This window comes from Calonectris borealis, chromosome 33 (genome assembly GCF_964195595.1).
Source record: "Calonectris borealis chromosome 33, bCalBor7.hap1.2, whole genome shotgun sequence".
Lineage (NCBI taxonomy): Eukaryota > Metazoa > Chordata > Aves > Procellariiformes > Procellariidae > Calonectris > Calonectris borealis.
The window spans coordinates 429,186-450,971 of NC_134344.1; the positions used below are offsets into that span (position 1 = coordinate 429,186).

The following is a 21,786-nucleotide window of genomic DNA, read 5'->3' on the forward strand; positions in this document are numbered from 1 at the left end:
CAGCATCGCGTCAGCGCCCAACGGCCGCTCCCATTGGCTGCCGCGCGCGTCCGTCCAGCCGGGAGCATAGAGAGGGCAGGGGCCGGTCCTCCAAGCGCGGCGGCGCGGCCGTGGGCGGGGCTACCATGGAGCGCGGCGCGCAGAGCGCCCGCCCCCAGCCATAGAGAAGTGGCAGAGCGGCCCCAGCGAGGGGGCGGTGCAAACAGCGAGACGGGGCGCGGCCTCCCGCCCGCGCCGTCCAATAGGAGTGCGGCGAGAGGGCGGTGCCGTCCAATGGGAGCGCGGGGCCGGCCGCCGCCGCTTTGTCTATATGAGGCGCCGCGGGGCCGCGGGAGCCGCCATTGTCGCCGCCGCCGCGCTCGCAACAGCGCTCCCGCCTTAAAGGGGCCGCGCCACCGAATCGCCCATCAAGACCGGGTGGGGCCCACCGCTCCGGCACCGTCACCGCGCCCAGCCCGACCCGCACCGTCACCATGAGGGAGATCGTCCACATCCAGGCGGGCCAGTGCGGCAACCAGATCGGGGCCAAGGTGAACAGCGAGCGGGCAGCGTCGGGCCGGGGGGGTGGACCCCCCCCCCCTTCTTCCCTCCCACAGCGGCGCGGCCCCTTTTAAGAAGCCCCTCCCCTCTCGCGCACAGACAAAGGCGGACCCGAATCGAGGCGATTTCAGCCCAAAATCGCGCTTTTCCCGCCCGCTGAGGGCCTGAAACGAAAAGCGCGGCGCCGAAATAAGGGGGGTTCGGCCTCAAAATGAAGCGGTTCGGCCCCAAAATGGAGGTTTCCGGCCTCAAAATGGGGGCGCCCCGCCCCTCCCCCCCTTCTTCTCACGCGGCCCCAAAATGGCGGTTTCCCGCCGCGCCTGAGGGCAGCGGCCCCGGAATGCGGCTTTTCAGCCCCAAAATAGCACTTTTTACCAGAAAATACGTGTTTTTTTTCTGTAATTTGAATCCTCTTTAACAACGTTCGGCCCCAAAATCCAATTTTTTGCCTCGATTAGGGAATTTTCAGCCATAAAATGAGAGGATTAGCCCTAAAATGGGGGGTTTCGCCCCAGAATACGGGCTTTCACTTCCCTCTCCTTCTCCAAGCGGTATTTTTAAGCCTAAAAATACGATTTTTTTGCCTCAAAACCGCGGCGTCCCGCCCCTCCGGCGCGTTCAGCCCCAGAATGGCGATTTTTGCCCCAAAAAAAGGGTTTTGCACCCTCCCAATAAATTATTTTGCCTACAAAACAGGCGCTTTCCCCTCTCAAAATGAGGGGTTTATACCCCAAAATAAAGATTTCTGTCTCCAAATCGGGGCGTGCCGCCCACAGGGTGTTCGGCCCCAAAATGGGGGTTTTCCACCCCAAAAGAAAGGGTTTCTGAGCCCAAAATGAGCTTTTTCAGCCCCAAAATAGGGGCGTGCCGCCTCTCGTGAGACGCCCGTGGCCCCAAAATGGAAGTTTTTCACCCCGAAAATGGGATCTTTCTGCCCCAAAATAGGGGTTTCCTTTTCCAGACATAAAATAAGGTTTGGGGGTAAAAAATAAAAGCTTATAAGCCCCAAAATAAAGGATTTTGGCCTCAATCGGGATTTCCGGCCCCAAGATGGAGGTTTTTGGCCTCGAAAGAAGAGCTTTGTTCCCTGGAATGGAGTTTTCTGCCCTAAAATGGGGGATTTTGCCCGCCCCCAACACACTTCCTCGCCTTGAGACAGAGCTTTTTAGACCTAAAATAGGATTTTTTTACCCTGAAACCAGTTTTTTCAGCCCGAAAATGTGGCTTTCTGTCCCTGGAAGGGTTTTCCAGCCCCAAAATGGAGGTTTTCAGCCTCAGAGTAAGATCTTTGTTCCCTGAATTGTCATTTTCAGCCCCCGGATGTCTTTTTTTCAACCCCCAAATGGGGTTTTAGGGACATAAAAGGAGCTTTTCAGCCCAAAATAGTTTTTTTTTTTTTTAGTTGCAAGGGGCTTTTTTCACAGCTAAAACGGGGGTTTTCGGCCCCCAAAATGGAGGTTTCCAGCCCCAAAATGGAGGTCCTCGGCTCAAGAATAGGACCTTTGTGCTCTTAAATGCCATTTTTCTGCTGCAAATTAAGGGGTTTTGCTTCAAATTTGATTTTTTTTTGACCCCCAAATAGGAACTTTTTGCTGCACAGTGGCAATTTTGGCCCCCAAATGCATGTTTTTAGCCACAGAATAGGCTTTTACGATGCCCGAATAGGTTTTTTTTGCTGCATACTAGGATTTTCCTGCCCCTAAAGATTTTTTTTCAGCCCCCAAAGGAAATTTTTTTTTTTTTTTAGTACCAAAATCGGGCTTTCCCCACCCAAAGGGCGATTTTAGTCTCAAAATGGATGTTTTTGGCCGCAGAATGGGATCTTTGTTTCTCCAAATGAAGTTTTCAGCCCTCAAAATGGAGGTTTTCAGCCCTAGAATAGGATCTTTGTTCTCCAAAATATCCAAAAAGCAGCTTTTCGACACCAAAAAAAAAGCATTTTTTTTCCTCCGGAATGGTGTTTTTAGACCCGTAATAGCGATTTTTAGCCTCAAAACAGGATCGTCCTACTGTAGAATTACTATTTTTCTGCAACACCAACAGAGAGGCTTTTTGTTCCTAAAAATCACATTTCGGCGCCAAAACAGAGAATTTTCAGTCCCAGAATTGGTTCTTTTTCCCTCGAAATGGACTTTTCAGCCCAGAATTAATTTTTTTAGCCACAAAATGCTCTTTTGTCTGCTCTGGAACGGGATTTATTTTGAAGAAAAATTATAATTGCAGAATTCCAGAAATCGCAGTTTTTAACTGCCCGTAAATGCAGGTTTCCGGTCTCCAGAATGATTTTTTTTTTTTTAACCCAAATCGGCATTTTTAATCTCTTTCTCCACCTTCAGCCCCAAATTACGGTGTTTTGGCCTGTTTTCACCCGCAGGGCGTGGCCCCGTCCCCTCCTCTTTCCCCCCCCATGACCTTTTGGGGGGGGGGGTTGGGGGTCCTCAGGATGCCCGCCCCTCCCCCACCCTTTGTTCCCAGCCGCCCCTCCCCCACGGGCAGATTTTTGGGCGAGAAAAATTGAAATTTTGGGAAATTTTTTTTTTTTTTTTTGAGGGAAGGGGTGGGTGGGTTTTTTTTGGGTGGGGAAAAAAAGGCAAATTTTGGGTGTTTCTGAAATTAAACGTTTTTGGAAGCGCCTCCGCGATTCAAATGCCACTTCCGGTTCCCGCCCGCCGGTTTTTGGGGGGGTTACGCCCAAATTTGGCCACGCCCCTGCGGGTGGTTAGGCTCCACCCCTTTGTGGGTGGGCTCCACCCTTTGGAAAAGGACCCAGCCCCCCTGGGTTGGCTCCTCCCCCTTGGACAGGTCCCGCCCCCCCAGTGCTCCTGCGGTTGGCTCCGCCCCTGGGGTTGGCCTTCCAACTTGCTCCTCCAGTGAGGCCCCACCCCCTGTTTTCCAGGCCCCGCCCCCTTTTGCAGTCCCTAGGCTGGCTCCTCCAATAAAGGCTCAGTTGGTTCTTCCAATGAGGCTTCACCTACAGGCTCCGCCCCTTTGGAGGGACCTCCCTCAGACCAAGCTCCACCCCCTCTAGACCCCACCCCACAACTGGCTCCACCCACCCTGAAGCCCCAAGGAAGGGGGGACCCAGACCTCTCCCCCCACTTAGGAAGGGGACTCGGGGGGGGGGGGGGGTGGAGCCTTTCTGACCCCGCCCCCCTGTCCCCAGTTTTGGGAGGTGATCAGCGACGAACACGGCATCGACCCCACCGGCACCTACCACGGCGACAGCGACCTCCAGCTCGACCGCATCAGCGTCTACTACAATGAGGCCACCGGTACGATGTCACCCCTGTCACCTCCCCCCCCCACCCGTGTCACCCCTCTGTCCCCATCACCCCCCCCCCATGTCCCCACCCCTCTTCACCTGAGACCTGACACGCTCAGTTCACCCCTCCCACCCACCTCTTGGGGTTTTGGGGCGGTTTCTGGGGGTTTCGGGGATGAGGAGGTGACGCGGTGTTGTCACCATCGCACCCCCGCGGTGACACGGTGATGTCCCCAGGGGGTAAGTACGTGCCAAGGGCCATCTTGGTGGACCTGGAGCCGGGCACCATGGACTCGGTGCGCTCGGGACCCTTCGGGCAGATCTTCCGGCCGGACAACTTCGTTTTTGGTGAGTCCCCGCGTCACCTGGTGTCCCATGGGGTCCCCTGTGTCCCCTCCCGTGTCCTCTTAGGTGACCCGGGGGTGCCCCTCATGGCAGGGTGGCATTCGTCTTCATTTGGTGGCTATAAGGCTCCTGGTGGTGGCCACTCGGTGACCATCACCATGGGGTGGTGGGTCACCAGTGTCCCCACCGTGGTGGCCCATGGGATCTCGATGGTGGCCCCGGGGTTCCCTTCCCAGTGGAGTGACACATCCCTCCTTGGTGGCCCTCAGGTACTTGTCACCATGGGGTGGCAGGTCCCTATTGTCCCCTTCTTGGTGGCCAGGGTCTTTCCTTACGTCCCCAGAGCTGCCCCCACTTTGGTTCTGGGAGGGTTATCGGGGTCTCCAAAGGGGTCGGGGGTCCCCAAATCAGGGTCCCCTAGGAGACGGGCGTCTCTGAGGAGCTCAGGGTGCCCATGGGTACGTGGTGAAGGTCCACAAGGAGCTTTAAGCTACCCAAGGGTGGGATGGAGGCCCCCAAGAAGGGTAACAAAAGGTCCCCGAGGTGCTTGGGGTCCCCAAGGGAGGTGATGGTGGTCCCCGAGCAGCTTAAAGGTTTCTAAGGGCCAGCTGGAGGTCCCCAAGAAGAGGGATGGTGGTCCCCAAGGAGCTCAGGTGTGGACTGGAGGTCCCCAAGAAGAGGGATGGTGGTCCCCAAGGAGCTCAGGTGTGGACTGGAGGTCCCCAAGAAGAGGGATGGTGGTCCCCAAGGAGCTCAGGTGTGGACTGGAGGTCCCCAAGAAGAGGGATGGTGGTCCCCAAGGAGCTCAGGTGTGGACTGGAGGTCCCCAAGAAGAGGGATGGTGGTCCCCAAGGAGCTCAGGTGTGGACTGGAGGTCCCCAAGAAGAGGGATGGTGGTCCCCAAGGAGCTCAGGTGTGGACTGGAGGTCCCCAAGGGTTGGACAGAGGTCCTTGAGGTGCTCAGGGTGCCCAAGGGTGGCATGAAGATGGAGAAGGACAGGTCCTCAGGGTCCCCAAGGGTCAGGTAGAGTTACCCAAGAAGGGTGATGGAGATGCTCAAGGTTCTTGAGGGTGGGATGGAGTTCCCCCAAAGAGCTCAGGGTCCCCAGGAGTCTGCTGGAGGTCCTCAAGGAGCTCAAGGGTGAGCTGGAGATAGGCGAGAAGAGCAATGAAGGTCCTAGAGGCCCTTAAGTGTCCCCAAGGGTTTGCTAGGTGTCTTCAAAGACAGTGATGGATGTCCCCAAGGAGTGTAAAGTCCCCATGTGTGGGCTGGGGGTCCCAAGGAGGGTGACGGAGGTCCCCAAGGAGCATAAAGTCCCCCAAGGGTGGGCTGGAAGTCACCATGGAGGGTGACAGAGGTCCCCAAGGAACATGAAGTCTCCCGAGGGTGGGCTGGAAGTCACCATGGAGGGTGACGGAGGTCCCCAGGGAGCTAAGGGGTTGGATGGACATCCCCAAGGAAGTTGATGGGAGGTCCACAAGGGTGGGATCAAGGTTTCCAAGGTGATGAAGGTTGGTTTGAAGGTCCCCAAGGGGGGTGAAGGTCCCCAAAGATGGGATGGGAGGTCCCCAAAGATGGGATGGGAGGCCCCCAAGGTCCTCAAGGTTGGCCTGAACGCCCCCAAGGTCCTCAAGGTTGACCTAAAGTCCCCCAAACTGAACAACCGCAGTCCCCAAAGACCTCAGTTTCCCCCCGAGAGCCTCTCCGTGACGTCCCCACCATGTCCCCAACCTCAGGCCAGAGCGGCGCAGGCAACAACTGGGCCAAGGGTCATTACACGGAGGGGGCCGAACTGGTGGACTCGGTCCTGGACGTGGTGAGGAAGGAAGCGGAGAGTTGCGACTGTCTGCAGGGCTTCCAGTTGACCCATTCGCTGGGTGGTGGCACCGGCTCCGGTATGGGAACCCTCTTGATCTCCAAGATCCGTGAGGAATATCCCGATCGCATCATGAACACCTTCAGCGTCGTCCCGTCTCCCAAGGTGTCGGATACGGTGGTGGAACCCTACAACGCCACCTTATCTGTCCACCAGCTGGTGGAGAACACGGACGAGACCTACTGCATCGATAACGAAGCCCTTTACGACATTTGCTTCCGTACCCTGAAGTTGACCACTCCCACTTACGGTGACCTCAACCACCTCGTCTCGGCCACCATGAGCGGCGTCACCACCTGCCTGCGTTTCCCCGGTCAACTCAACGCCGATCTCCGTAAGTTGGCCGTCAACATGGTGCCCTTTCCACGTCTCCATTTCTTCATGCCCGGTTTCGCCCCTTTGACGTCACGCGGTAGCCAACAGTACCGCGCCCTCACCGTCCCCGAGCTCACCCAGCAGGTTTTCGACGCCAAAAACATGATGGCCGCTTGCGATCCTCGTCACGGTCGTTACTTAACGGTGGCCGCCGTTTTCCGAGGTCGCATGTCCATGAAGGAGGTAGACGAGCAGATGCTCAACGTCCAGAACAAGAACAGTTCTTACTTCGTCGAGTGGATCCCCAACAACGTGAAAACGGCCGTTTGTGACATCCCGCCGCGAGGTCTTAAGATGGCCGTCACCTTCATCGGCAACAGCACGGCCATCCAGGAGCTCTTCAAGAGGATCTCGGAGCAGTTCACCGCCATGTTCCGTCGCAAAGCCTTCCTCCACTGGTACACGGGCGAGGGGATGGACGAGATGGAGTTCACCGAAGCCGAGAGCAACATGAACGACCTCGTTTCCGAGTATCAGCAGTACCAGGATGCCACCGCCGAGGAGGAGGAGGATTTCGGTGAAGAGGCCGAAGAGGAGGCCTGAGGGCCTGCCCTCGGCGAGGAGAGCCCTCGGCCTTCACTGCCATCGTCATCGTCGAGCCCCTCGTCCTTCAGCGTCGTCCTCGGAGAGCCCTCGTCCTTCGCCGTCGTCGTTTTCGGAGAGCCCTCGTCCTTCGCCGTTGTCCTTGGCCTTCAGCGTCGTCGTCCTTGGAGAGTCCTTGTCCTTCGTCATCGTCCTCAGCCTTCATCAGTCTCCTCTGAGAGCCCTTGGTCTTCATCGTTGTCCTCGGCCTTCGTCAGCGTCCTCGGAGAGCCCTCAGTCTTCACTGTTGTCACCGGAAAGCACTTGGCCATCGCCATCGTCCTTGGAGAGCCCTCGGCCTTCGTCACCGTCTTCAGAGAGCCCTTGGCCTTCACTGTGGTCCTCGGAGAGCTCCTGCCCTTCATCATCATCATCCTCGGAGAGCTGTTGTCCTTTCCCATTGTCACCAGAAAGCCCTCGGCCTTTGTCATTGTCACCGAAAAGCTCTTGGCCTTCACCGTTGTCACCAGAAAGCTCTTGGCCTTTGTCATGGTTGTCCTCAGAGCCCTCGGTCTTCACTGTTGTCACTGGAGAGCCCTTGGCCTTCGTCATCATCATCTTCAGAGAGTCCAAAGCCTTTGTCCTTGTCCTCGGAGAGCCCTCGGTCTTCACTGGCCTCATCGGCCCCAGAACCTCCTCGTCCTTCATCGTGGTCAGTAGCGTCCTTCATCATCGTCACCAGAGAGTCCCTGTCTTTCATCATGGTCACTGAAGAGCCCTCGTCCTTCATCATCGGCACCAGAGAGTCTTCATCCTCGCAAAGCCCCCGTCCTTCATCATGGTCACCGAAGAGCCCTCGTCCTTCATCATCGTCACCAGAGAGTCCTCTTCCTCACAGAGCCCCTGACCTTCATCATGGTCACCGAAGAGCCCTCGTCCTTCACCGTCATCATGGTCACCGAAGAGCCCTCGTCCTTCACCGTCATCATCGTCACCGAAGAGCCCTCATCCTTCACCATCGTCATCGTCACCAGAGAGTCCTCTTCCTCACAGAGCCCCTGTCCTTCATCATGGTCACCGAAGAGCCCTCATCCTTCACCGTCGTCATCGTCACCAGAGTCCTCGTCCTCACAAAGCACCTGACCTTCATCATCGTCAGTGAAGAGCCCTCGTCCTTCACCGTCGTCATCGTCACCAGAGAGTCCTCGTCCTCACAGAGCCCCTGTCCTTCATCATGGTCACCGAAGAGCCCTCGTCCTTCATCATCATCATCGTCACCAGAGTCCTCATCAGAGAGCTCCTGTCCTTCATCATCGTCACTGGAGAGTCCTCGGAGCGTCCCTGTCCTTCATCATCGTTGTCACCAGAGTCCCCATCCCCTCTCTGTTGTCACCGTCACCAGAAGGCCCCTGTCACCGCAGAGCCACCGTCCCCTCCGTGTCACCCCCCCCCTTGTCCCCCACCGCCGGGGGTGACATCACCACTAAATTATTGCAGCCCCCAGGCACCAATTCGCCCCTGTTTCCACCCAAAACCACCACTCCAGCTGCAGGGGGCTTCCGGGTGGCCCCTGTCCCCCGTGTCCCCAGCCGGGGGCTCTCCTGTCCCCTCCATGTCCCCTCCCCCCCCCCAAATCCATCCCGTTTTGGTTCGTTTTTCCCCTTTTTAAGCTTTTTTTTTTTCTCTCCTTTCGTTTTTTTTTTTTTTTTCATATTGAAAAGCCGCCCCCGGGCGAGGAATAAACCCGGGATGTAAAGCCACCGCCGTGTCCCTTGTCCCCTTTCCTGTCCCCAATGTCACTTGGCGGGGGGTCCCCATCTCCCTCCTGGGGTCCTCAGTGTCCCCTCCCGTCCACCCCAAAGGTCTCTGGGGGGGGGGGGCGGTGTCCCCCATGGCTGCGGGGGTCCCCTCCAGGTCCCTTTGTCCTTTTAGGGTCCCCATGTCCCCCCCCCCCTCCCTGCAGGTGTCCCCAGGGGGGGTTGCTGTGTCCCTTTTAGGGTCCCCATGTTCCCTCTGCAGCCCCTCCCCCCCCGGTCCTTTCTGTCCCCTTCAGGGTCCCCTGTCCCCACTGGGGTCTCCTCTGTGTCCCCCCCAATGTCCCCTTTGGGGTCTGCCGCAGTCCCTGTGTCACCTCGGGTGTCCCCCGTGTCCTCTACCTGGTGTCACGCTGTCCCACGAGGGTCCCTGTGTCCTTGGGGGGGGGGGACAGATGGACCCTCCTGTGTCCCTGTCCCCCGCAGGTCTTCTCTGGGCCACCCATGTCCCTTTTGGGGGGGTCCCCAAACCCTCCACCCCCCACCAACCTGAGGGACCCAGGTCTGCCCCGTGCAGACGCAGCAGCTTTTAATAATTTGGGGACAAAAGGGACACGTCCCCCCCTACCGCAGGGACATGCCAGCCCCGAGGGGGGTGGTGGCACTTTGGGGACACGGTAGCACCATGGGTGGTGGTGCTTTGGGAACACCATGGGGTTTGGGGACCGTGGTGGCACCACGGGGACACAGTAGCATCATGGGTTGGTGGCACTTTGGTGACACAGAAGCTCCAAGGGGGTGATGGCACCACGGGGACATGGTATCACTGGGAGGTGGTGGCACTTTGGTGACACTGAAGCTCCAGGGCGAGTGGTGGCACCACGGGGGACACAGGCTCCGGGGGTGGTGGTGGCACCTCGCAGGCAGGGTGACACTGGGGTACAGTGGCACTTTGGGGACGCGGTGGCAGCGGCTCAGGCCTGGCATTCGGACTTCTTCTGGGTGGCCTGTGGGGACAAATGGGGGGACTGAGGAGGGAACACGGGTGTCCCCCCCCCCCCACACCCAGGGGACCCAGTGTCCTGCTGTCCCCCCCCCCCCAAAAAGGTCCCCAAACGTGGGACACCCCCGTCCCCCAAAGCACCCGGGTGTCCGGGCGGACCTGGGTGACGCTGACACCCGTGAGGGCCTCGACGGCTGCGGGCAGGCGGGTGACGACGTCCAGGATCTCCCCCGGCAACCGCGACACCCCGATGTCACCGGAGCCGCCGGCCACCAACGTCACTCGTCGCGTCCCCAACAGCGGCTGCGCCACCGCCTCCGCCACCTGCCCCCCAAAAAACCAGCGTTTTTCACCCCAAAATCTGCCCGTGGCACCCCCCAAATGCTCCCCCCACCGTCCTCGTTCGAAAATCACGGTGTTTCACCCCAAAATCTGCCCGCAGCACCCCCAAACCCCCAGATGTCACCCCAAAAAACTACCGACGGCACCCCCAAATCCTCCCCCCCACCATCCCTTGTTCTAAAATCACGGTGTTTCACCCCAAAATCTGCCCGCGGCACCCCCAAACCCCCAGATGTCACCCCAAAAAACTACCGACGGCACCCCCAAATCCTCCCCCCCCACCGTCCCTTGTTCTAAAATCACCGTGTTTCACCCCAAAATCTGCCCGCAGCACCCCCCAAACCCCCAGGTGTCACCCCAAAAAACTACCGACGGCACCCCCAAATCCTCCCCCCCACCGTCCCTTGTTCTAAAATCACCGTGTTTCACCCCAAAATCTGCCCGCAGCACCCCCCAAACCCCCAGGTGTCACCCCAAAAAACTACCGACGGCACCCCCAAATCCTCCCCCCCACCATCCCTTGTTCTAAAATCACAGTGTTTCACCCCAAAATCTGCCCGCAGCACCCCCAAACCCCCAGATGTCACCCCAAAAAACTACCGACGGCACCCCCAAATCCCCCCCCGCCCCTGAAATCCCCATTTTTCACCTCAAAACCCGCCCATGGTACCCCCAAATCCCCCTGCCCCCAAATCCCCTTATTTCACCCCAAAACCTGCGTCTAGCACCCCCAAATGCCCCCCCCGCCTGCTTACCTGACCCAAAATCACCGTCTTTCACCCCAAAAATGCTCCTTTGTCCCCCCAAATTCCTCCCAGGCTGCCCCCGTTCCATAAAGGCACCCCAAAATACCCTCGAGCCCCCCCAAATGCCCCAGGAGGACCCCAATCTGCCCCTGGGACCCACCAAACCGCCCTCGCTGAATAAGGGGGGGACCCCAAAATACCCTGCGGGGATCCCCCAAATCTTCCCGGGCTCCCCCAAAACTGCCCATTTCAAGGGGAGACCCCAAAATCTGCATGAGGACCCCATGGGGGACCCCTAAAACGCACCCTGGGCCACCCCAAACTGCTCCCACACCATAGGAGGGACCCCAAAATATCCCATGAAGACCCCAAATTCCCCCCTCCCCGCCAGGGACCCCCAGATCCCCCCTGGGACACCCCCAAACTGCACCAACCCCATAAAAGGGACCCCAAATCCATCAGGGGGACCCCAAAATACCCCAGGGGGATCCCTAAATCCCCCCTGAAGACCCCAAAATACCCCATCAGGACCCCAAATCCATCAGGGAACCCTAAAATACCCCACAGGGATCCCTAAATCCCTCCTGAAGACCCCAAAATACTCCATTCGGACCCCAAATTCATCAGGGGACCCCAAAATACCCCTTGGGATCCCCCCAAACCACTCCCACCCCATAGGAGGGACCCCAAAACCATAGAGAGAACCCCAAAGTTATCTCATGTGACCCTAAAATACCCCAGGGGGATCCCTAAGTACTCCCTTAACACCCCAAAATACCCTGCTGGGACCCCAAATCCGTCAGGGGACCCCAAAATACCCCACGGGGATCCCTAAATACCCCCTGCAGACCCCCAAATACCACATTGGGTCCCCAAATCCATCAGGGGACCCCAAAATACCCCTTGGGGATCCCTAAATACCCCCTGAAGACCCCAAAATACCCCATCAGGACCCCAAATCCCCCAGGGACCCCAAAATACCCCTTGGGGATCCCTAAAAACCCCCTGAAGACCCCAAAATACTCCATCAGGACCCCAAATCCCCCAGGGACCCCAAAATACCCCTTGGGGATCCCTAAAAACCCCCTGAAGACCCCAAAATACCCCATCGGGACCCCAAATCCATCAGGGAACCCCAAAATACCCCTTGGGATCCCTAAATCCCCCCTGAAGACCCCAAAATACCCCATTGGGACCCCAAATCCCCCAGGGACCCCAAAATACCCCTTGGGGATCCCTAAAAACCCCCTGAAGACCCCAAAATACCCCATCGGGACCCCAAATCCTCCAGGGACCCCAAAATACCCCACGGGGATCCCAAATCCCTCCGGGGACCCCAAAACCATAGCGAGAACCCCAAAGTATCTCACGTGACCCTAAAATACCCCAACGGGAACCCCTGAAGCACCCCATTGAGACCCCCAAATACTCCAGAGGGACCCCAAATCCCACCTAGGGGACCGCCCCCCCCCCCCCCAATTCCCCTAGGATCCCTCAAACTGCCCCCACCCCAAAACCATTTGGGACCCCCCAAAATACCTGGGGGAGCCGCTGCAGCACCATGTCGACGACGGCGGCTTCCTGGTACTGCCCGAACGCCTCCGCCTTCGCCGCCGTCTGCGCCGCCTCCGCCCGCGCCCGGGCGGCCACCGCCGCCGCCCGCGCCGCCCCCGTCACCTGCGCCGCACGCCTGGGTCCCCGGGGTGCCCCCACCCTAGGGCTCCGCACCCCCACCCCCCCTCCATGGATGTCTGGGTCCCCCCAGATGGTTTGGTTTCTCGTAGGGGCCCCCCACCCAAATCCACCTGGACGCTGGGGTCCCCTGTCACCCCCTACCTGGACACCGGGGGGCCCTGTCACCCATTGCCAAGATATTGGGGTCCCCCGGACCCCTGGGTCCCCTGTCACCCCCCCACCTGGACGCCGGGGGGCCCTGGCACCCATTGCCAAGATATTGGGGTCCCCTGGACCCCTGGGTCCCCTGTCACCCCCCGACCTGGATGCTGGGGTCCCCGTCACCCCCCCACCTGGATGCTGGGGTGCCCTGGCACCCATTGCCCAGATATTGGGGTCCCCCAGACCCCAGGGTCCCTTGTCACCCCCCCACCTGGACACCGGGGGGCCCTGTCACCCTCTGCCCAGATATTGGGGTCCCCTGGACCCCTGGGTCCCCTGTCACCCCCCACCCGGACCCCGGGTCCCCTGTCACCCACTGCCCAGATATTGGGGTCCCCTGGACCCCCCGTCACCCCCACACCTGGACGCCGGGGTCCCCTGTCACCCCCCACCCGGACACCGGGGTCCCCTGTCACCCATTGCCCAGATATTGGGGTCCCCTGGACCCCCCGTCACCCCCACACCTGGACGCCGGGGTCCCCTGTCACCCCCCAACCGGACCCTGGGTCCCCTGTCACCCATTGCCCAGATATTGGGGTCCCCTGGACCCCCTGTCACCCCCACACCTGGACGCCGGGGTCCCCTGTCACCCCCCAACCGGACCCCGGGTCCCCTGTCACCCTCTGCCAGATATTGGGGTCCCCCGTCACCCCCCGTCACCCCGGGGTCCCCCCAGACTCACCTTCATGGCCTCGGCCTCAGCCTCCGCCTGCATCATCATCTGTGACCTGCGGAGGGGCGGGGCTTGGAGGGGTGGGGCTTGGAGGGGGCGGAGCCTCCCGATGGGGTGGGGCTCGTGAAAGGGGCGGAGTTTGGAAGGGTGTGGCCTCCCGGTGAGGGTGTGGCCAAGTGAAACTCAGGAGGGCTTGGCTGTGGGGGGCGTGGCCTGTTGGGTGTGGGTGTGGCCTGTTGGAATGTGGGCGTGGCCTCATATCAATGGATCCTGGCTTCCCTTAAAAGGGGTGTGGCCACAGCAGGTGCCTGGTCCATGGGGGGTGTGGCCTACAGGAGAGCAGAACTCCCTTTAAATGGGCAATGACTTTAGCATCAAAGGATCCACTATGTGGGGGCGTGGCTTACTGGAAGGGGGCGTGGCTCCCCTTCAAAAGGGCAACTCCTCCCCGGAAGTCAACCGCTGGGGGCAAAGTGCCGCTTTAAAGGGTCATAGCGTCCCTTAAAGGGGGCAGGGCTTCACCCAAGGTGGTGGGGCCCACAGCTGGGGGTGTGGCTTGGTAGATGGGGTGGGGCTCCCCCTTTAAAGGGGCAGGGCTTCACTCAAGGTGGTAGGGCCCACCAGCTGGGGGTGTGGCTTGGTAGATCGGGGCAGGGCTCCCCCTTTAAAGGGGCAGGGCTTCACCCAGTTAGTGGGGCCCACCAGCTGGGGGTGTGGCTTGGTACACCAGGGCGGGGCTCCCCCTTTAAAGGGGTATGGCTTCACCCAAGTTAGTGGGGCCCACCAGCTGGGGGTGTGGCTTGGTACACCAGGGCGGGGCTCCCCCTTTAAAGAGGCAGGGCTTCACCCAAGTTAGTGGGGCCCACCAGCTGGGGGTGTGGCTTGGTACACCAGGGCGGGGCTCCCCCTTTAAAGGGGTATGGCTTCACCCAAGTTAGTGGGGCCCACCAGCTGGGGGTGTGGCTTGGTAGATCGGGGCAGGGCTCCCCCTTTAAAGGGGTATGGCTTCACCGAAGTTAGTGGGGCCCACCAGCTGGGGGTGTGGCTTGGTACACCAGGGCGGGGCTCCCCCTTTAAAGGGGTATGGCTTCACCCAAGTTAGTGGGGCCCACCAGCTGGGGGTGTGGCTTGGTACACCAGGGCGGGGCTCCCCCTTTAAAGGGGTATGGCTTCACCCAAGTTAGTGGGGCCCACCAGCTGGGGGCGGGGCTCGCGGGGGAAGGGGTGGGGCTCACCGCTGGGCCTCGGCCAGGCACTCGAGGCGGTAGCGCTCGGCCTCGGCGGGTTTGCGGACGGTGGCCTCCAGCTCGCGTTCGCGGCGGCCGATCTCGTGCTCCTGCAGCTGCGCCTGCTGCGCCCGCTCCACCACCAGCACCTGCGCCCGCTGCTCCTCGATCTGCTGCTTCGTCCTCGCCACCTGCACCCACAGCACCCCTCAGCCCCAGGCGGGTGGGGGGGGGACCCAGGTGTCCAGGGAGGGGACCCAGGTGTCCAGGGAGGGGACCCAGGTGTTCTGGGGGGGGGGGGACCCAGGTGTTCTGGGGGTGCCAAGGTGCGGGGGAGACCCAAGTATCCAGGGCACCCAGGTGACTGGGGGTACCCAGGTCTCCAGGGGGGACCCAGGTCTCCAGGAGGGACCCAGGCATCTCAGGGGACCCAGGATTTTAGGGGGGGGGGTGTTTTTGGGGGGGGGTGCCAAGGTGCTGGGGAGACCCAGGGCACCTGGGTGATTGGGGGGGTACCCAGGTGTCTTGGGGGGGACTCAGGCATCTGGGGGGGACCCAGGTCTCATGGGGGGGACCCAGGTGTCTGGGGGGGGGACCCAAGCATCCCAGGGGACCCAGGTTTTTAGGGGGGACCCAGGTGTTTTTGGGGGGGGTGCCAAGGTGCTAGGGAGACCCAGGTATCCAAGGCACCTGGGTGATTGGGGGGTACCCAGGTGTCTTGGGGGGGACTCAGGCATCTGGGGGGGACCCAAGTCTCCACGGGGACCCAGGTGTCTGGGGGGGGACCCAAGCATCTCAGGGGATGCTTTTTAGGGGGGACCAAGGTTTTTAGGGGGGACCCAAGGTGTTTTTGGAGCGGGTGCCAAGGTGCTGGGGAGACCCAGGTATCCAGGGCACCCAGGCGTCTGGGGGGGGACCCAGGTGTCTTGGGGGGGACTCAGGCATCTGGGGGGGACCCAGGTCTCATGGGGGGGACCCAGGTGTCTGGGGGGGGGACCCAAGCGTCCCAGGGGACCCAGGTTTTTAGGGGGGACCCAGGTGTTTTTGGGGGGGGGTGCCAAGGTGCTGGGGAGACCCAGGGCACCTGGGTGATTGGGGGGTACCCAGGTGTCTTGGGGGGGACTCAGGCATCTGGGGGGGACCCAGGTCTCATGGGGGGGACCCAGGTGTCTGGGGGGGGGACCCAAGCATCTGGGGGGGACTCAGGTCTCATGGGGGGGACCCAGGTGTCTGGGGGGGGACCCAAGCATCCCAGGGGACCCAGGTTTTTAGGGGGGACCCAGGTGTTTTTGAGGGGGGTGCCAAGGTGCTGGGGAGACCCAGGGCACCTGGGTGATTGGGGGGTACCCAGGTGTCTTGGGGGGGACTCAGGCATCTGGGGGGGACCCAGGTCTCATGGGGGGGACCCAGGTGTCTTGGGGGGGGACCCAAGCATCTGGGGGGGACCCAGGTCTCATGGGGGGACCCAGGTGTCTGGGGGGGGACCCAAGCACCCCAGGGGACCCCGGTTTTTAGGGGGGACCTAGGTGTCTTTGGGGGGGACCCAGGCATCTGGAGGGGGACCCGGCTCTCCAGGGGGTCCCAAATATCCCAGGGGGTTTGCAAGCATCCGGGGTGGGGGGACCCCGGCATCTGGGGGGGGGACCCCAGCATTTGGGGGGGGGGGGACCCCGGCATTTGGGGTACCTGGAGCTGGTAGGCCAGGTCGGCCTGGGCTTTGCGGGCGCTGACGGCGGCGTCGTACAGCGCCTGCTGCACCTGGAAGTCGCGCTGGGCCTGCGCCATCGCCGTCTCGCTCAGCAGCTGCGCCGAGACCTGCTCCTGGCGCGCCCGCGCCTCCTGCGGGGACACGGGGACACGGGGGACGCCGGGGCGTAAGGGGACAAGGAGGGACGCGGGTGGGGGGGGGGGTCACGCGTGGAGATGGGGGACGCGGTGACGCTGTGGGGTTGGAGAGGTGTGGGGACACTGGGGGACGGGGGGGGGAATGCGACAGGATGGGGGACGCTGGGGATGGGGGGACGTGGGGACACCAGGGGACAGAGGGGGACATTGGGGGACACAGGGGGACACAACAGGATAGGGGACGCTGGGGACGGGGGGACGTGGGGACACCAAGGGACATTGGGGACACGCTACAGGACAGGGAGACACGGGGACGTGGGGGACATGGGGACACCAGGGGACGGGGGGGGACATGGGGACACCAGGGGACGGGGTGGACATTGGGGGACACAGGGGGACACGACAGGATAGGGGGACGCTGGGGGACATGGAGACATCAGGGGACAGGGGGGACACTGGGGATGGGGGGACACGAGGACACCAGGGGACGGGGGGGGACACTGGGGAATGGGGGGACATGGGGACACCAGGGGATGGGGGGGACACTGGGGGACATGGGGACATCAGGGGACAGGGGGACATGGAGGGACATGGGGACACTGGGGGACGTGGGTGACGGGGGGACATGGGGACACCAGGGGATGGGGGGGACACTGGGGGACATGGGGACACCAGGGGAAAGAGGGGACACGGGGGAACACTCCAGGATAGGGGGACACTGGGGATGGGGGGGACATGGGGACACCAGGGGACACACTGGGGGTTGGGGTGACATGGGGGGGACACAGGGGGGTCCAGGGACACCGGGAGGGGGACACGGAGACACACGGGGACCTCAGAGACAATCGGGGGGGGGGGGGACCTAGAGACCTCAGTGAGGAAACAGGGGGAACGTGGGGACACGAGGGACACGGGGGGGGGGACAGGCGGAGGTGACAGAGGTGACAAGCTCACGCGGATGCCAGCGTCCCGCTTGGCCTCGGCCTCCCCGACGCGGGCGTCGCGCTGGACCTGCGCCGTGCGGCCCTTCCCCAGCGAGTGGAGGTAGTCCTGGGGACACGGGGACACGGGGACAGCGTCACACCCCTCCTGCACCGCCCCCGCGTCCCCAGGGCCACCAACCCCACCGATCTCGATGTCCCCCACCGTGTCCTATGTCCCTAAGGCCATCTGGTCATCGTGGATGTCCCCGCTGCCACCAACCACACTGATGTCTGTGTCCCCCACCCTGTCCCTGGTGTCACCTGGTCATCGTGGATGTCCCCAGGACCACCAACCCCACTGATCTCGATGTCCCCCACCGTGTCCCCGTGTCCCTAAGGCCACCTGGTCATCGTGGATGTCCCCAGTGCCACCAACCACACCGATGTCTATGTCCCCCACCCTGTCCCCATGTCCCTGGTGCCACCTGGTCGTCGTGGATGTCCCCAGTGCCACCAACCACACCGATGTCTATGTCCCCCACCGTGTCCCCATGCCCCTGGTGCCATCTGGTCATCGTGGATGTCCCCAGTGCCACCAACCACACCGATGTCTATGTCCCCCACCATGTCCCCATGTCCCTGGTGCCACCTGGTCGTCGTGGATGTCCCCAGTGCCACCAACCGCACCGATGTCTATGTCCCCTACCCTGTCCCTGGTGCCACCTGGTCGTCAGTGCCACCAACCACACCGATGTCTATGTCCCCCACCGTGTCCCCGTGTCCCTAAGGCCACCTGGTCGTCGTGGATGTCCCCAGTGCCACCAACCACACTGATCTCTATGTCCCCCACCGTGTCCCCATGTTCCTGGTGCCACCTGGTCGTCGTGGATGTCCTTCAGGGTGTAGCTGACCACGCTGATCCCCATGTTGACGAGGTCGGACGAGGCCACGTTGAAAACCTGCTCCGAGAACTTCTGCCGGTCCTTGTAGATCTCCTAGGGGCGGGGCATCGGGGGGAGGAGCCTAAGGTGGGTGGGGGCACAGGGGTGTGGCCTGCCAAGGGGGTGGGGTCCCCAGGGTAGAGCTTGGGCCAAGGAGTAGAGCTCCCACCAGGGGGGTCTGGGGGGCGTGGCCTCAGCTGGGTGGGTGTGGCCTCCACAAGGGGCGTGGCTTCACAGGCCAAGGGGCGTGGCTTCTGCTTGCATGCCTTGGGTGGGGCTTCCACTTGGGGGTGGGGCTTCCATGGGGGAGGGGCTTTGGCAAAAGGGTGGGGCCTCTGGGGGTGGGGCACCTGCCAGGGGTGGAGCCTGAGGGGCAGGGCTTCCATGGGGGGGTGGGGCTTGTAGCAATGGGTGGGGCTTCCACTGCTGCAGGGCTTGCATCAGGGGGTGGGGCTTGCATCAGGGGGTGGGGCTTTGTGAAATAGGTGTGGCTGGCCCCCAAGGGGCGTGGCTGGCCCCAAGGGGCGTGGCTGGCCCCGCCCCCCCCTCACCTCCACAGTCATGTGGGCCATGATGGCGCGCTGGTGGCCCTCGAGGGTCTCGAGGGCGATCTGGGCGATCTCGCTCTCCGATTTGCCCAGGAACATCTGGCAGGCGGCCGCCAGCATCTCCTTGTTCTGCCCCTGGATCTTCACCTGCCCCCGCCCCGGGGAACACCGGACCTCGCACACGCGCGCCTCGCACACTCGCACGGATCCCCTCCACGTATATCTGGGGGCCCACCGCCATAGCATAACCCCTTTAAGAAGGTGGATGTGTATTTGCAATAGCAGAGCCCTTTTAAGAGGATGCCACAGCCTATTTGGGGGGGGGGCCCACCATGACAAGAGCCCTTCAAGAGAGTACTACTCCTTACAGAAGATTTATGAGACGTACATGACAATGCCCTTTTAAGACAAGCCTGTCTTTTCCCAGAAGGGGTCTGAGGTGGGGTCCACTATTACAGACCCCTTTTAAGATGAGACTGTTCCCCGCAAAGAATGCAATGCTCTTTTAAAGAAATATCACGCCTTGGGGTGCGATCTATGGTGACAAAGTGGTGCTGTCCCTTTAAGGGGGTGGTGGGCCCCACACATGACAAGCCCCTTTTAAGCAGACCCCCTCCCCACCACCCAAGTAGCCCTAGAGGACTCCCCCTGTAACAAGCCCCTTTTAAGGGGACTGGTGGGGACCACCACGATAAACCCTTTTAAGGGTACCCCCCCCCACACACACTGCAGCATGACATAGCCGTTTTAAGAGGACCCCACCCCAACCCCTGGGTGGGGTCCACCACTACTGCTCTTAAAAGGGGCTGCACCAGTGCTTCCTGGGGAGGGGTGGTGGCAGCAGTGGGGACACGGGGGTGGGGGGTGACACGGGTGGGGGGTACCTGGGCGATACCGGTGACGGAGATGGGGACGCCGTGGCGGGTGTACACCTTCTCGCTGCGCACGTTGAGGGTCAGGGTGTTCAGGGAGATCCTGGGGGAGGAGGGGTCACCCCGCTGTCACCCCGCGTCCCCCATATTCCCCCTCGTGTCACCCCCACACGCGTCACCCCTCACGTCCCTCCTGTGCTCACCCCCCCCCAAGTTCCTGCGTCACCTCCCCGTGTCACCACCTCCCCCCACGTCCCTGTCCCCCCCCCCCCCCCGTGTCACCACCTCCCCCCACGTCCCTGTCCCCCCCCCCCCCCGTGTCCCCCCCCCCCCGTGTCCCCTCACCGCTGGATCTGCTGCAGACACGGCACCACCAGCACCCGCCCCCCGGCCACCATCACGGGGGGGCTACGGCAGAAACCTATGGGGACATAAAAGTAAGTGGGGACCCAGGAGTCCCCGAGTGGGGACACCCAGGAGGGGGGGGGGGGACACCCAGGAGTCCAGGTGGGACCCAGGAGCTTGGGGGGGGACCCAGGCATCCGGGGGGGGGACCCAGGAGGCCCCGGGTGGGGGACACCCAGGCATCCAGGTGGGACCCGGGGGGCTTGGGGGACGGGGGGGCGATCCAGGAGGCTGGGGGGGGGGGTCCCAGAAGGCTGAGGGGGACCCAGGAGGCTGAGGGGGGGGACCCAGGAGGCTGAGGGGGGGGGTCCCAGACATCCAAGGGGGGACCCAGGAGGCTGAGGGGGGGGGTCCCAGACATCCAAGGGGGCACCCAGGAGGCTGAGGGAGGGGGTCCCACAAGGCTGAGGGGAGGGGACCCAGAAGACTGAAGGGGGGGACCCAGGAGGCTGAGGGGGGGGGGTCCCAGACATCCAAGGGGGGACCCAGGAGGCTGAGGGGGGGGGTCCCACAAGGCTGAGGGGGGGGGACCCAGAAGACTGAAGGGGGGGACCCAGGAGGCTGAGGGGGGGGGTCCCAGACATCCAAGGGGGGACCCAGGAGGCTGAGGGGGGGGGGTCCCACAAGGCTGAGGGGGGGGGACCCAGAAGACTGAAGGGGGGGGGGTCCCAGACATCCAAGGGGGGACCCAGGAGGCTGAGGGGGGGGGTCCCAGACATCCAAGGGGGGACCCAGGAGGCTGAGGGGGGGGGTCCCAGACATCCAAGGGGGGACCCAGGAGGCTGAGGGGGGGGACCCAGGCATCCAAGGGGGGTCCCAGAAGGCTGAGGGGGACCCAGGAGGCTGAGGGGGGGGGTCCCAGAAGGCTGAGGGGGACCCAGGAGGCTGAGGGGGGGGGTCCCAGACATCCAAGGGGGCACCCAGGAGGCTGAGGGAGGGGGTCCCACAAGGCTGAGGGGAGGGGACCCAGAAGACTGAAGGGGGGGACCCAGGAGGCTGAGGGGGGGGGGTCCCAGACATCCAAGGGGGGACCCAGGAGGCTGAGGGGGGGGGTCCCACAAGGCTGAGGGGGGGGGACCCAGAAGACTGAAGGGGGGGGGACCCAGGAGGCTGAGGGGGGGGGGGTCCCAGACATCCAAGGGGGGACCCAGGAGGCTGAGGGGGGGGGTCCCACAAGGCTGAGGGGGGGGAACCCAGAAGACTGAAGGGGGGGGGGTCCCAGACATCCAAGGGGGGACCCAGGAGGCTGAGGGGGGGGGTCCCAGACATCCAAGGGGGGACCCAGGAGGCTGAGGGGGGGGTCCCAGACATCCAAGGGGGGACCCAGGAGGCTGAGGGGGGGGTCCCACAAGGCTGAGGGGGGGACACCCAGGCGCCTGGGGGGTCCCCGACTCACCCGACACCACCATGGCCTCGTTGGGGCCACACGTGAAGAACATCTCGGCGGGGACCTGCGGACAGAGCCCCCCCTCCCGCCGCCCCGTACCCCCGCCCCTCGGTGGCGGCCGCTGCGGCCCGGCCCCACCCGCCGCGGAGCCGCCACGATCCCGACAGCCCCCGCGGCAGAGGAGCCCGCTCCCCGTGTTCTACCCAGCGACCCGTGACGCCACGAGCTTCTCGCCGCCCCATTGGTCACTTCCCCATTGGTGGGGGTTTGTGTTACTGTAAAGTCTCCTGAGGGCCGGGGGTCC

The 21,786-nt window shown here is 62.3% G+C and overlaps 2 protein-coding genes across 6 annotated transcripts; one reads left to right on the forward strand and one right to left on the reverse strand.

The window, feature by feature from the left end:
* Positions 1 to 327: 327 nt before the first annotated feature.
* On the forward strand, positions 328 to 8,681 carry TUBB (tubulin beta class I). The gene is made up of 4 exons (XM_075134665.1): positions 328 to 530; positions 3,704 to 3,812; positions 4,040 to 4,150; positions 5,885 to 8,681. Exons 1-4 carry the CDS (start codon positions 474 to 476, stop codon positions 6,940 to 6,942), a joined length of 1,335 nt encoding a protein of 444 aa, XP_074990766.1. The 5' UTR covers positions 328 to 473; the 3' UTR covers positions 6,943 to 8,681.
* FLOT1 (flotillin 1) lies at positions 5,884 to 21,650 on the reverse strand. Of its 5 annotated transcripts, XR_012670544.1 has the most exons (13): positions 21,492 to 21,648; positions 20,036 to 20,111; positions 19,703 to 19,793; positions 18,822 to 18,965; positions 18,205 to 18,324; positions 17,361 to 17,456; positions 16,248 to 16,400; positions 14,571 to 14,752; positions 13,345 to 13,390; positions 12,306 to 12,443; positions 9,838 to 10,002; positions 7,866 to 9,682; positions 5,884 to 7,752 (listed from the first exon to the last, which is right to left on the reverse strand). XR_012670544.1 is itself a non-coding variant. In XM_075134669.1 (12 exons), the coding sequence occupies exons 1-12, from the start codon at positions 21,532 to 21,534 to the stop codon at positions 9,650 to 9,652; spliced, it is 1,287 nt and encodes a 428-aa protein (XP_074990770.1). In that variant the 5' UTR covers positions 21,535 to 21,648; the 3' UTR covers positions 5,884 to 9,649. The 5 variants fall into 5 exon arrangements, 3 of the variants coding, with proteins under 3 accessions (XP_074990770.1, XP_074990772.1, XP_074990771.1); XR_012670545.1 differs by having other exon boundaries at positions 5,884 to 9,682; positions 12,306 to 12,456; positions 21,492 to 21,650; XM_075134669.1 differs by having other exon boundaries at positions 5,884 to 9,682.
* Between the last annotated feature and the right edge of the window lie 136 nt (positions 21,651 to 21,786).

Coding starts and splice junctions, on each gene's coding strand:
- FLOT1 (XM_075134669.1), bottom strand. CDS start 21,534: ATGTTCTTCACGTGTGGCCCCAACGAGGCCATGGTGGTGTCGG. Junction 20,112..21,491: donor CGAGGCCATGGTGGTGTCGG/GTGAGTCGGGGA, acceptor ATGTCCCCATAG/GTTTCTGCCGTAGCCCCCCC. Junction 9,683..9,837: donor CGGGTGTCAGCGTCACCCAG/GTCCGCCCGGAC, acceptor TTGTCCCCACAG/GCCACCCAGAAGAAGTCCGA.
- TUBB (XM_075134665.1), top strand. CDS start 474: ATGAGGGAGATCGTCCACATCCAGGCGGGCCAGTGCGGCAACCAGATC. Junction 3,813..4,039: donor CTACTACAATGAGGCCACCG/GTACGATGTCAC, acceptor TGATGTCCCCAG/GGGGTAAGTACGTGCCAAGG. Junction 4,151..5,884: donor GCCGGACAACTTCGTTTTTG/GTGAGTCCCCGC, acceptor CCCCAACCTCAG/GCCAGAGCGGCGCAGGCAAC.